The sequence below is a fragment of the Seriola aureovittata genome, chromosome 15, assembly GCF_021018895.1.
Source record: "Seriola aureovittata isolate HTS-2021-v1 ecotype China chromosome 15, ASM2101889v1, whole genome shotgun sequence".
Taxonomy (NCBI): Eukaryota; Metazoa; Chordata; class Actinopteri; order Carangiformes; family Carangidae; genus Seriola; species Seriola aureovittata.
In genome coordinates, this window is record NC_079378.1 from 2013723 (window position 1) to 2027675 (window position 13953).

General features: G+C 42.5%; 1 protein-coding gene across 3 annotated transcripts in view; it reads right to left on the bottom strand.

The window, feature by feature from the left end:
- Positions 1-13656, bottom strand: part of LOC130183020 (polypeptide N-acetylgalactosaminyltransferase 10-like) — a 62765-nt gene extending 49109 nt beyond the window's left edge. For 2 of the 3 annotated variants that reach the window (XM_056398324.1, XM_056398326.1), the window contains exon 1: positions 13397-13656. In XM_056398324.1, the coding sequence (XP_056254299.1) occupies positions 13397-13555 (159 nt within the window). In that variant the 5' untranslated portion in view covers positions 13556-13656. Of the gene's footprint in view, positions 1-9445; positions 9996-13396 lie in introns of those variants that run through there. The other variant, XM_056398327.1, reaches the window with a different exon arrangement.
- Positions 13657-13953: the final 297 nt, after the last annotated feature.

Below are 13953 nucleotides of genomic sequence, written 5' to 3' on the forward strand. Positions count from 1 at the left end.
TCAAATAGCTCACGATCACCATATTGACACCCAAAGACTTGAAGACTGCTGGGAAGGTGGATTTGAGCTTTATGTGGCTCAGTGAATTTTGAAGTCCCAACACCCCAAATGAATGCATGAATGTGTGTGTGTGTGTTAAAAAAAAAAAAAAGTGACTGATTGTGAAAACTCTTAAAAGGAACTTGTTTGGACTCTTTCAGCACCACGGACAGAGACAGAGGATTCTCACAGTGCGGTCGACTCTTTGCTCACCCCCTCACCCAAATACTGACCATCCAATCACAGCTTAGCAACTGTAACTATGCACAGGAGGCACGTCTTGAAACAGCTAAATACATCATTATGTCGGGTTACAGGTTACAACACAAAGAGGACAGTTCAGGAGTTAAACATCCACTATGTAGGACTGAAATATAAGGACAGCTTCTTATTTTCATCTGCTCTTTATGAGGACGGTGACTTTTTCCTGTATGCAGCCATCGGTGAATTATCTTAACTAGCTTAATTAGCTTAACTGACGATCTAGATAATGCTGATAAAATTGGCCAGCAACAGTTGTCGTTTCAGCTGAGAAGCTGCTTCTAATTACATCTGGAAAAAAGAGCCATTGTGAAAAACTACAAAGAAGTTTGAGTAGTTAATTTGCCACTGTTATCAATGCAAATTGGATATGTGCCATTATAACATGGAAGTCTTGAAGGAAGGAAGAGCTTAGCGGCAGCCATCTGCATCCCAGCTCCTCACAGGATTGTACTTTTTACTCATTATTGTTCAATTACTTCTTGGTCTTGAAATATCTGCTAACTATTGTCTGCCATCTCCCACTGTTTTCTGAAAATGTCTTACACGTCGCACCTGACCAGACTTGAAAAGGTCTCGAACAGCACAAAGCAAAAAGAAAATAAAACACACAATGAAAGAAAAGACCGCAGTGAATAGAAATGCCACGCTAACCTCTGAGGCATCACCTTTTTCTGCAAAGAGTTACGTCACCATGCTTTGTGGCGGTGGCTTTATTCTTCAGTGGATGCATTATTGAATAAGAGAGAAAAAAGTTTCTCCTGTGGGATAAGTGACATCGAAATCCGAACAAAATACCAGTGACCTCTGAACTTTTTTTTTTTTTTTTTAACAGCTCAGTGAAAAACTTTGTAGAGAAAAAGTGAAACTCAAGAGTTAAGACTGTCAGATTTTTATCAGACGAGGCGGTTGGTGCCACCCAGCCTCCAGATGCTTTGTGTGTTTGTCTGCAGGTCTCTGCTGAATCAATACCACTGGGGTAGTGTTTGTATCGCCCTCAGTATGTTCCAGGCTCTTCTGCTGTACGACTGCAGCGAGGAGAATCCTCCAGAGTACAACGATTTACTATTAATATTTAAACTAATGTTGAGAGTGTTTCCTGGTAAAAAAAAAAAAAAGCATTAAATCACAACACTGTACAAAATCTGTATCTTTATATGAAGGAAGGAAATATTAAGATAAACCCTGAAGGGATCTTAGGTCTTCGGACATTTGGTTATTGCACATTTGTGTGTGTCGTCCTCTGTCATCACTGATGTAACTCTCGACAGAAAGAAAGAAAGAAAGGTTAAAATGTTCAAGTTAATGTTGCTAAGCTTTGTGGTACCTTTGATGTCAGCTGGTGGCTCAAAAATCAACCAATTGTTGGTGCCATTGTTGCTTTCTTATTTCTAGCACTCGCTGTTGAACAGATGATCATTTTCAGCCGCCTTCAGATCTGTTGTGCACAACAAAGAGGAGGAGTGAACACGGAGAGACAGAGGAGTACTATTGGACTGCCTTTGTTTGGCATGGAAGAAAAGCTGGTATTACCAGCAGAGCAGTAAATCTGATAAGAACAGAGCTCCCCATTCATTCTCCGAGGAGGATGAATCAGACCACCTTGGGTCAATACTTCCTTTTTCTGTTTCCTCTCCTCCTGCTGAGAGTCGACAGTTGCTGAGAGAGGAGAGGAATCTTTCCTGTTCTTTTTTTTTCTTCCCCTTCCTGTTCTGTCAGATCAGAGGCAGATCTACCTCGACCCCCAGAGACACAATTACCTTTCCTGTTCTGCCTCACCCTCTGCTCCTCCTCCTCCACCTTCAGCCACTTCACAGACATGTGAATCTGTGCTGGTGGCTCGCTCGCTCCCTCCCTCGCTCCCTCGCTCCCTCCCTCGTCTAAGAATGCAAAACTTTAGCGTGCACTAACTGACCTACTCCTGCCGCGATGAGACGCCAGGATAGAGAGAGATGAAGTCATATGTCATATGATTGATCTACACGTGATAATACTGCTATCAGCCTCAATGCTGCGCAGGGAGGGAACTCAAGCTGCATTCACTGATTTTCATTCATGGTTTTTTTTTGGCAACTAAGGAGCAGAACTCCACAAAAAGGTCTCAGACATACAGCCCTGACAGAACACATTCCAGGTCTGTGTGTTCCCTTTTAAACCAAAAACAGAAATAAAGAAAAACAGGAACATGTTTTTAATGCCAGAATTTTAAAAAACTTCAAATTGTAAGTAACAGTTCTGGTGTTTACAAACCCCCCCCCCCTTGTTGAATTGAAAAAAGGTAGTCAGGTGGCATGGAAGGTAAATATTTCAAAATACAAGCCAAGCCAACAGACAGATAGATAAACGAAAATGAAAAAATAAATTTGCAAACACCAGAATTCGACCATTTAATGTTCTTGTTTTTCATTTTGACAACAAAAACTAAAAAAAGACAATTAATTCTTTTAAGGTAACAGGCAGCAAAAATATCTTTCTACTAACACGGAGCAGCGTCATCATCCCACTGAAGCTGCGAGAGACACAATCTAAAAAGACAGGAGGTGTCAGTTTTACCTTTGTGCTGCGTCAGGGAAGCTGTGAAACAGCATGTACAAAACTCTCCGACAGGCCGAGCAGCCGCATGCAAATCCCTCCAGGCGTCCCCTCTCCATCCTGTCTGAGCCAGACACGGGCTCCAGGCAGAGGACCTCCGGGCGAAGGCCCCTGCAGAGAGTCACTTCAAACCCCCCTCAAAGAGGAGCTCTGCGAGGCCGCGGCACAGTCCATTATCTCCCAAAAGGAGTCATTATCCAGAGTCCTGCTGAGACGGAGAGAGCAGCCAGAGGACCAGAAAGAGGCCAGGACTCGTGGAGTCCTCTGCCTCCTGCGGTCTCGGGCTTTCTGCCCCAGATATTGATGGATTGTGGTATGAACATCTTACAAAATGTGTAGCTCACCTGCTGTTTTCATGAGATAGGCAGAGAGGACGGTTACAGACAGGCCCTCACTTCTTTTTGATTTTAGCTATTAAATCAGAGTAAAGACGAGGAAGAAGAAGAAGAAGAAGAGGGACATGAAAAGATTGTGGGATGGAATCGGGGGTGTTCACATGCAGTGTCGTTTTATTTGTTTGTTTGTTTGTGTATGTTTTTTTTTCTAACTGCACTAAGAGAAACGTAAAAGCTCAAAGTGCAGCTGCTGTTTTAAAAGGCGCTGGATGTTTTAGCAGAGCTCCACACAAAAATCTGTTCTGAATTTCTGGATGAATAAACAAGCGACTAAAACATGAATAAATTGTCAAATTTGACAGTTCCCAGACTATGTTCTCCGCCACTGTAACCATCTCATACACTTTGTGTTACTTTAGTTACAGATCGACTTCGTCCTCAGTCCAAACAAAGAAATCTCTGCTCTTATTTTTCGCCATTGCCGTTCCCCATTCGAAGTATTTTCTGGAACTAAGCAACTGCAGTCTGCAATCTGCTTCCTGTTTCCACCGGCGCCCAGTGTTTGTGAACGATATTGTGATATGTTTTCAGGCGTGTTAGTACGGACGGAGATTATTTCTGATACAGAGCTAAAACGCTCGTCTGGACAGAGTTTGTTTTAAGATGAAAACGTATTAGTGTGGATGTAGCCTTACTTCCTGTTAGAGGAGCTCGTCATGCTGGAGAATACAGTGGTATATCGATAGTGCATTCGCAACTTTGATGCAACAGACTGAGCTTTTCCTGATTCAACAAGACTGCACTTTACCTTGTGCGCAGATCAAGGTCCATGAAGAAATGGATGAACTGGATTGCCGACAGTGAGCCAGACCTTATCGCTCTGCATTGGGAACCAAATTCACTGATGCTTTTTGTGTTTCAAAAAGCACAAATCTCTGCAGCCAAGACTGAAACCAGGAGAGCAATAGTCTCTCTCTCTCTCTCTCTCTCTCTCTCATCTGCACACACAGTGAGCAAACAAACTAACAAGGAAGCACACACTCAGAGGAACACACTAACTGGACGGACACACTTTCAGTACGAGCACAAATAAAAAATAATAAAAAAGACCTCACTAACACAAACTAAGTAGGGCAAACTGCACAACTGTACACAACCGCACCTCCAGCTAAAAGCAATCCTGCTATCACCCGGCTACAGCCGACTGAGTCTCCCAAACAGCTGAGGGATATTAATAATGTTGGTGGATACAGCCGGGAAACATGCAGATATCGCAACTTAAACTCATATTACTCCTCCTGAACACTTCGGTACATATGCACACACTCCTGCTAAAAGAGAGCTTGTTTTGTTTTTTAAAAGCCTGTTAAGTATTGAAAATGAGGCTGACAAAAATGCTTCAAAGCCTCCCCTCCTTCCCTTTGTAATCACAATGAAACGCTGATCAAACTCAGTGCTGCAGGGTTCTTTCGTTCCTCGTTTTTTTTTTTGCTTGTTGTTGTCAAGGTTCTCTGAAGTGTTTCAGGTGCAGTCACAGCAAACTTCAACCCTCTTTAATTTGAAAAATGGAGCCGAGATGCACTTACTGCAATTACTGTCATGAATTGATCCTGACAAGTCGATGCGATTGAGCAAAAACTCCCGTGTGCAACCAAGTCCGCATTCATGTGTACAGGAACCGTCTGAACTACTTTCTGCTAAAAGAAAAGTACGGTGGCCCAGAGAGGTCAGAAAACACACACACACACACACACACACACACACAAAACACAAACACATTCAGAGTACATCTTCATCAATTTGACAACACACGAGCTGCAAACACTCACAACACAACGGAAGTTTAATGTCCCCTGGAAACAACTCTGTGTCTGTGTGTATGTGGTTGTGTTGTGTGTGTGTATTTGGTTGTGTATGCAGTTGTGTTGTGTGTATTTGGTTGTGTATGCAGTTGTGTTGTGTGTATTTGGTTGTGTATGCAGTTGTGTTGTGTGTATTTGGTTGTGTATGTGGTTGTGTTGTGTGTATTTGGTTGTGTGTGTGGTTGTGTTGTGTGCTTTCGGTTGTGTGTGTGGTTGTGTTGTGTGTATTCGTTGTGTGTGTGGTTGTGTTGTGTGTGTATTTGGTTGTGTATGCAGTTGTGTTGTGTGTATTTGGTTGTGTATGCAGTTGTGTTGTGTGTATTTGGTTGTGTGTGTGGTTGTGTTGTGTGTATTTGGTTGTGTGTGTGGTTGTGTTGTGTGTATTCGGTTGTGTGTGTGGTTGTGTTGTGTGTATTTGGTGGTGTATGTGGTTGTGTTGTGTGTATTCGGTTGTGTGTGTGGTTGTGTTGTGTGTATTTGCAGCTCAAATCGATGAAGATGTTTTCTGAAGTTGTTTGTATTTGGTACATTTGCATGTGTTTTCTGAGGTTACAGTGTTTTGAGCTCTCAGGGCCACCGTGGAAATAGTCCCCACATGAAACCTGTCAACACTGAGATCTGTGGATTGCTCAGAGAAAGCAGGATGTTGTCTCGGTAAAACAGACACACATTGCTGCAGAGTTTCAGAAATGCAATCACTATTTTGAAGGACACACATTGCATTCAATTCAGCTCCACTGTATTGAGGATATGATCAAGGAGTGTATCTCAAACACCTCTGCACATAGAACCAAAAATACCTACGAGGCCAGAGGTCAGGGTCGGTCTACGTTAGAAAACATTATCTTTGTATTTGGTTGAACAAACAGCAAAGAAGCTTCTTGCACAGCGTTTTGACACAACTACAAATTTCCAGCAACAAGCGTGTCGTGATGGACCTGCTGCGGATATCAGTGTTAATTTACAGCTGTGTTGGAACTGAAGCCTCCGCTGGCTCCGGTCCAAACCCATCCGAGCTGTTCAAATAAGCTCCTTATTATCATGTGTGAGGGAGAGGAAAGCAGGGGAATAACGGCACAGAAATGCTGCACGATGGCCATTAAGTGCTGCGGAGTTGTGGTTCCACCAGAACCCAGAGCAGCTTCCCGTCTCATCCCAGCTACAGGCAGAGCCGGCAGGCCGGTCGCCGACTCACTGCTCTCCACAGACAGACACTGAGCTTTTAGATGAAGCTTAGAAAATAACAGCATTTTCAACTCTATGTGAATAAAATGCAGTCTGCTGGTACAGAGGTAACGCTAAAAACAAAAAAACCCACAGATTTTGACTGCGGTAAAAGACGGAGAGACACTTGAACCCCTGAGAGGAGGGAGCTGCCGGTGTTCACCGCGCAAGACGAACTATAATTCAGTATTTCAGTAAATCTGGGAGCGTGCTGTTCTGCATGAATTAAACTTTAATGTGAGTTGATCTGTGAACTGGACAAAATTCCTTCTTGACCTTGGAAATAGCAAAACAAGGTCACCTCAAGGTCAATTTATTAGCTCTTAAGGAGCTTTCAGTCATGTCAGATGAGCTTCATCAGCATCAGTGTTTTTCTTTTCCTCATACTGTTTTCAGGTTGTCCGTCCGTACGTCTCATTCTCGTGGACGCGATATCTCAGTAACGTCTTGACGGAACTTCTCCAAATTTGGCGCAAACCTTCACTAGGACTCAAGGATGAACTGATTAGATTTTGGTTGCCAGAGGTCAAAGGTCACGGTGACCTCACAAAACTTGCTTTTGGCCTTGTGAGCACGATATCTCGAGAACTCTTTAAAATGTGGCACAAACGTTGAGCTGGACTCATGAACCAAGTGGTTAGACGTTGGTGGTGACTTCAAACAGCAACTATTTCAGAAAATGTCAGAAAAATGTTTAATATTTTATACGACTCTGGATAAACAGGGACATAACCAGAAACTGGTCTGTGTAGCGGGGGCAGATACCAAGCAGGCGGTGATTCTAGGTTGTTTTTTTAACATAATTTTTACAAACAGCTATTATCCATTTGTACACAACACTGTATAATTACAGCTTCTTATCTGCTGTCTTTCATGGGACTGTTTGTCTTTAATGCACCCTGACGTTAAATGCTCAAAAGCCTCCATTTTATAAAAGTGGGAATATTTCAGCTTAATGTGTTCTGATGTGTTGTTGTAGTGAAAAGGCTTATTAGGCAAATAAGCAGCTTCTTTGAGGACGATCATTTAATAATCACCATTACTAGCTTTTTTTTTTTAATATATAAATCAAGGAAAAAAACACCAGGTGAGATGTGAATGATCAGGTTTTTCTCTCATCAAAAGAATCATCAAACACATTTATTAAAAGCGTGACTCTGTCCCACAGCAAAACCTCGGAAAGAGGTCGGGGTCGATGGTTGGGTCAGATTTAGGTGCTGTCTTTTGGTTTCTTGTAACCATGACGATAAAATTTTTTCTAGCCTTTACCAAGTGTAGCAGTTTGCTGAAACTGAACCAGAGGCAGAAGATCAGAAAACAGCTGTTTTGTGATTTAGATACGAGGATCTTCTGCTTTTGAAAATTTAAAAATTAGTCACTTTATTTTATTGTATCTGTTGTATTTTTATATATTGTATTATTAAATATTATTTGTATTATATTTAATCATTTTATACAATTTTCTTTTAATTTTCTTGTTTGATTTGTGCTTTTCTGTGAAGCACTTTGACAAATAATCGTTTTAAATAACAAAATTAACTAGATACCATCTTGGGATCATACCAGCCGCCGACGTCTGTCAGACCACACCCATCTTCAAGCTCAGCTTTCACTTTAATCTCAACTACAGCAATTTTAATTTTAACTACAAACCTGTAACGTTTTGTGTATCTTGCAGGTTGTGATGCTTTCATGTCGACAAAATGTGTCCACAGACACACAGTCATATAAACACCTGCCAAAGCCTTCAAAACCACCTCTGTGGTTGTTCCTGACACAGTAGGACCACATTGTGCCATGGTCACACACACACACACACACACACACACACACGAGATAGAAACAATAGCAGCAGCCACACTGTCATGGCTTGTAATGATTTAGACATACATGGACACGCACCAGAATCTGCAGTGTGGCGTTATGATGACACAGATTCACGTCTGAGTCAATGATGAAGGCCACAAACCGAATCTGTCTTTGTCTCAGAGCGACAGTCACATGACCGGCAGCAGCAGCAGCGATGGCAGCCCTGCAGTCCTCTCTCTCTCCCTCTGTGTGAATGTCTCTCTGTCAGCAGGATTCAGACTACAGATGGGTGACTTGTCTCCGCTTGTTGCTTCTGAGCTTGGCTCCGTTCAACATGGGGCTACTAAAGGACAGATGTGGCTTTCACCTCCTCCCCTGACCCTCCTCCCAGCGCCCCCCATGATGTACACGCGGCCGTCTGAAACAGCCTTGCTCTGCTCTGCTGGGCCTGAGTCACGCTGTGTTGTGCTGAGACAGGTGGCTCCTTCCCTCGACTACAGCGATCAATTCTCAATATGGTTAAGAGGAGCAAATCAATTGGTTTAACACAAAGAACTGTCAGTGTGCTGCTGAAAGGCATTTAGCCACACTGGTGTGCACATACCGTGCAAGTTACCCCAAGGCCATTTTATTAAGTAAAGCAGCGAAGCCAGCGTTTTGCTTCTTCACTTTGCGCCCTGTTTCACAGCAGAATGTCAAATTTGATCAGAATTGACAGTCTAAGAATAAAATGGAGACTCAGCTCTGAGTCACACAGGAAACAGGAAGTGACTGGACTGAAACCTTCATTTTACACTTTGGACACAACTTGATCTCTGGCCGACAGACTACAGCGGGAACAATATGATTTCAAATCGATATCACAATTATTACAAACCCGCTAATCAGTAGCTCTTTTTTTGAACCATGAACTCTTCATATTTGACAATTTGATCGTGTTCCAGGTGATAAAACAAAAGCAACTTTTTTCCACCGGTCAAAAACCCCCAGTGTCTCACCTGGTAGAGCACAAGCCACCAAAGGTTAGTCCTGACCGCTAGTCCGACCTGTGGTCACCCCCTCTCCCCCTGTGGCCGTCACAGTGGAGGCAAAACATGCTCAAAACTATAAGTTAAAAACCACACACCCAGAAAAAATGGCACCCAAACACCCAGGTGAACACAATCAATTTCACCCCTTTCCCATCTTTCAGAGCTCAGACGCTGTAAACACACCTGTCACCTGTCCAGCACGGTGCTGTTGAACCCTCAAACACTGTGGCCACTGTCGCATTTTAAATTCCTGCAGGTTTTGGTGTAAAAAGGGTGAAACTGATGGTGTTACCTTTGGTCGGATCCCAGTCAGGAGGCGAGGCTGCAGTCTGCGCCATTGTTCCCAAAGGTCTCCAGTTGAAGTATCCAGACTACAACGTTAGCCCGGAGTTTTCAAAGTAAAACGTCAGTGTCGGTGTCGCGTGAACGCCAGGTGTGCACGTGGTAAAACTAAAACATATTCTTGTGGGTGTAGCCTGAGGCGCAGCGTTTGCGCTCGCGCCGTCCACATCGGCGGCTTCGCTTTGAGTGGACGGACCGGAAACACGTGACTGAACACAAGGTAGCATTTTTTTTTTTTTTTAAAGGGGACAGTTCATGGGGGAAAGCTTTAACCAAATTATGCAACAGGAGCGAGGTTGAGTCGGTGAGAGGTTCTCAGAACACCTGGCTTCATGTCACAGATTGGGGGCGTGTGACCAGAGGTGCAACAGTTTCAACAGTCAGAGCTTTTCATTATTCATCCTCCTGTCCTCACCCTTGGGGAAAAGGCCTAAGAGGCGCAGAGGAATCCTGAATCCCTCCAACATGTCTGTGCTTGTGTTTGTTTGGTGGTCGGTCTGATCTGATGGGGCAGTAAAAGAAATACTGCAAACTGCAAATCTCTGCACTACAAATGTGGTTGTGATAAAGTGCCACCAAATAAATGCAAACAAGGACTCTGAAGCCTCCTCGTCCTCCTCCCTGGGTAAATAAAGTAAAGAAAAAACAATATGTGCGAATGTTATTCATTTATATTCTATTTGATCTAACACATCAGTGCGAGGGAGATTGTGCATGAATGAGGCAGCAGCTCATAGTGTTTGTGTTTAATCTGCTCTGATCTTATTTTGATGGTTTAAACACTGTGTCTTCTACAAGCAAAACCGACAGAACCCAACGAGGGGGAGAAAATATCTGCAACAAACGTCTCTAACAAGACTTATGTGGGAAAAAAGAGGCTGAATGGGATTAGAGTATTGATTTTTATCTACTTCAGTGAAGCCATAACAGCCCACAGGGAACACTCACACCCAGAAAACACAGTCACAAATATTGTTCCTTACTTCTTCCCTCATTTGTCCTTTTGTTCCATTTGTCTTTCACTAATCAAAGTTTACAAGGAAGGAAGAGAACAGAAAGATGAACGTTTGTCCCACTGCTGTTCCCCCGAGACGCCCTTCAGTCTCCGCATGATGCCGACATGATGACATCTTAGTGTCCAGTGGGAGTAAAATACCAGCTTCCTGCTTCACCACATCATTCAGGTCTCACGACTCAGAGTTTTCTACAAGCTCCAACAAATAAAAAACAATCACAGAATCCTCATGTCAGCCAAAACCTGCTGCTCACGGTAATTAAATGCTAAATCAATAGGTGTAGTGTTATATTGATCATGTAGGAGATTTGAGATCCCTCAATAAAAGCAGCCTTTGTCACATAAAATGGGCAAAAGACAATCCTTTTTATTATACATCCATCCAGCCATCAAACTGACTGTATTAGCTCATCAGACTAGATTATATTTACTAACGTAATGAGCATTTGTTAAATTATGTATCTGGTAAATTATACTTATAATACTGTATGTTGATACTGATAGATAGATAAAGTATTACATTATACACTTATTACATTAAATCATCGCACTGTTTTATGGTGTTTAGACTCTCGCAGCTCCTGGTCAAGGTTCAAGACAGATCCTGATCTGGTTTATTAGAGTCCACAGTGAATTCAGACACAATACGTTTATTTACATTTACCCAAAACCACCACGTTCCCCTGACCTTAAACAAAGTGTCTTCGTTGCCTAAACCACAGACGAACTGTGGATGCGAAAACCTGGTCTCTGGTGTGACAGTCGTCTGCTTTGTACAACCAACATCCAGTGTTTCAGTCATTAAAAAAATGTTGCATCTGAACATAATCCATCCAACGATTACGGCTTTGAACACCTGCGCATGAAGTACATGTCTAAAAACCATGAATAAAGCCTAATTTAACTGCTCTAATTTCACGTTTACATAGTTTTCACTGTATTTCTGGGAGTCTTTAGGAGCGTAGAACCAGTTTAATCAGAATAAATATGATCATTGTTCCAAAGCAACTCAGTAATGAAGATACATTAAATTAACCTTTAAGTTGTTGAAATCTTGAGGGATATTAAGGGGAATCTATGCGAAATGTTCTCTCAGGATGATATCAAATGAAGCGGAGGGTTACTGTACAGCAGCAATCTATTCTAATTTTATACAGAATATAACACTGTGCCATGAAGGGATTCTTAGGGATGAATGACTGGGAGCCCTCATTTTGGAAAATGAAAAAAAAAAATCAATTGAAAGGCTAAAACTAATTATAGAAGTTACTGATTTACAGAGCGATGGTGCGACTGTTTCCCGCAGAACAAACATAAATAGGTGAATCTGACAGTTTTTATCTGAAAATGCAAAACTGCTCAGATACTCACATACACAAATCCTGATACAGTGAATCTGAGCAGAATAAATATTAGCCAAAAAAAGACCTGCTTTGTACCATCTATTAAACTGGCAGGTTCATCAGTCAGTCTTATATTATATTATAATAAATTCTAATCACTTGCTCTCATCTTCTAGGAAGAAATTCATGATCTGGAACCTTCGTCTTCATCTCAACCTGCTGCTGTTTGTCACATCTGTGACGGTGGATCATTGAATGTAATTGCCACACATACATTTACGCTGTCTGGTAAAGCATGAATTTTCACTCGACTCATACTAAATGACCTGCCTTTACTAGTGGTGGTTTTACCTCAGTGCTGTAGAATCAGTATTTATATTTAATCCCTCAGACAAATTGAAATCTTTATCATTCTGAGCTCATTCAAAGTGGAAAAGTGGCTGTTTCATGCTGTGATTGTGAATCACATTTGGAGTTCAGGGTGGCTTTTCTCCTCACACGTTCAGCATGAACAAGATACCTGACGACAGCTTGGTGTGATGTCATTGATCTACTAGATGTGAAGATCTAAAGCACTCACTACTGAAGGGAGATGCTCGAGAAACTGAGCGTAAATACAAGAAACAAAGAGACAAAGCACTTCATGACTATTTAATGTAGACTGGTTAGTTAGTTGTAAAAGCCAATTCTAGTTATATAACATAGCTGTAATGTCATTTCTGGTCAATTAATCAACAATATATTTCAATGAATTAATTAAAATGTCATAATGCCAAACTATTTGCTGGTTGCAGCTTCTTCAGGGTGAATTTTTGGACCTTTACCCTGTTTATGTAGTTTTTAGTTAATCAGACAAAATAACCTATGGTGGCTGTTTCTCAACATTCTTGACATTTCATTCACTAAAATTAAGATTATGCAGATAACCAGTGGCAGCCTCAGTTGTTCCCCATGGCAACAGCTACAAACCAGATGCTGAAGGGCTGCACCATCATGATCACTGAGTGAAACCGTCTAAAGTACAGTCAATCAGGAATGATGTTGCCAGATACATCACATCCAAGGCAAACAAAGCGAACAGCACAGATGACTTTACAGGAGATAATCTGACGCAGAACTTCTTACCACTCAGTGTCTCTACAGCCTCTTTTACTGCTGGAAATATGAAATATAAAAAACTGCATCATACACCAGTTAACCCAGTAAAACATCAAACTAAGTGGACAGTATTTCCAGGCTTCATAGATGCTGGTTAACAAAACCAAGAAGCCTCTCTTGCTCAGTCCTGGCGCTCTCCGTGGTGCTGAACCTGTGCAGCGCTCAAAGTACTAAGGCGCTCTCCATGGTCCTGACGCTGCAGCCGGTACAGTAGATACAGTCGGCGTGTGGAAGAGTCTGCCTTTGTTTCAGACGGTCAAGTACTGAGCAGAATCTATCAAAGCTCTACTCCACCTCGGGAGTCCCTTGACTTGAAGAGTGAGGAAAAATACGCAGCATGGCTACGTTTTCTTAAGACCCACTGAAGGTTAGAGGCTTCTCTTACCTGTATCGGGTGAATGCCGCCCGGACCGTCCACTGTGTCGGGCGAGTTGTCGAACACTCGGTCCCTGTACAAAGACCACAGCCCGACGTTCGGGAGGAAAAGGAGAGCGGCTATGAGCAGCCCGGCGAACTGCAGCAGCCTCTTCTCTTTCCGCCTCATCTCTTCCCGGGAAAGAACAGCAGCGTGTGGAAGCAGCGGCGGTGGGGAAACTGGCGAGTCCAGACTCCCTGCTTCTTCCAAGCGGAGACAACTTTCACTCTGACTGGTGGGAGGGAGGTAGGGAGGGGGGCAGGGGGGACGGACTGCTTTCAAGCTAGTTGGAATATCCAAACATACGCGACGTCCGGCCACGACTTTCACAATAAGATCCCTTAGACTCACACGTTACTTTGACTATTATCAGGTACAAAAAAAAAGCCTCCATTATTTATATAATGGAACAGTATGGATGGGAATTTATGACACCTTCACTGTAGATTCCAGATTCACAATGAAAGACATTCTCATGAAACACATGTGGGCTAAAATGTGCTCAACATCAGGCTTTTCTTTTCTTT